Source organism: Mastomys coucha, chromosome X, assembly GCF_008632895.1.
Source record: "Mastomys coucha isolate ucsf_1 chromosome X, UCSF_Mcou_1, whole genome shotgun sequence".
NCBI lineage: Eukaryota > Metazoa > Chordata > Mammalia > Rodentia > Muridae > Mastomys > Mastomys coucha.
Window position 1 is genome coordinate 3,455,144 of NC_045030.1, and position 513 is coordinate 3,455,656.

The following is a 513-nucleotide window of genomic DNA, read 5'->3' on the forward strand; positions in this document are numbered from 1 at the left end:
GGCTCCTGTTGTGTCGCAGGCACACGCGCCTTGGTGGAGCTGCAGATAAAGTGGTCTGAGCAGGACTGCCATTGCCCCCACCACCGCGCTGACTGACCGAACCGAGAGGCCTAGCGACCCGACTCGCTTCCTCCCTCGAGTCCCCACAGCTCGGGCCCATCTTTCTCCAGGCTTCCGGGCCCAAAGTATGTAGCCCGCATCCAGCCGCCTAGGTACCCCGCAGCCGACGCCCGCCTGGTCGTCGAGGGTGCCAGGTGCGCAGCGCAGCGCAGCTCGGTCCAGTCAGCCAGCGGCCTGCTGGCCCATCGGAGCCTGCCTCGCGGGCCTCCCTCCCATTCTCTCCAGCTCGCCCTCCTAGGGCCGTCTTTATGGGCCACCTTCTCTCGAAGGAGCCTCGGAACCGCGCGAGCCAGAAGAAGCCTCGTTGCTGCAGCTGGTGTCGCCGCCGGCGCCCTCTCATCAGACTGCAGGGCCGGACGCCGACCAAGTCCTCCCCACAGCCCGAGGCGGAGG

At 68.0% G+C, this 513-nt stretch overlaps 1 protein-coding gene across 1 annotated transcript in view; it reads left to right on the forward strand.

The window, feature by feature from the left end:
• Positions 1 to 513, forward strand: part of LOC116090964 (F-box/LRR-repeat protein 17-like) — a 50,471-nt gene that overhangs the window by 48,029 nt on the left and 1,929 nt on the right. The window contains 1 exon segment of the mRNA XM_031371965.1: positions 393 to 465. Within this exon segment, the coding sequence (XP_031227825.1) occupies positions 393 to 465 (73 nt within the window).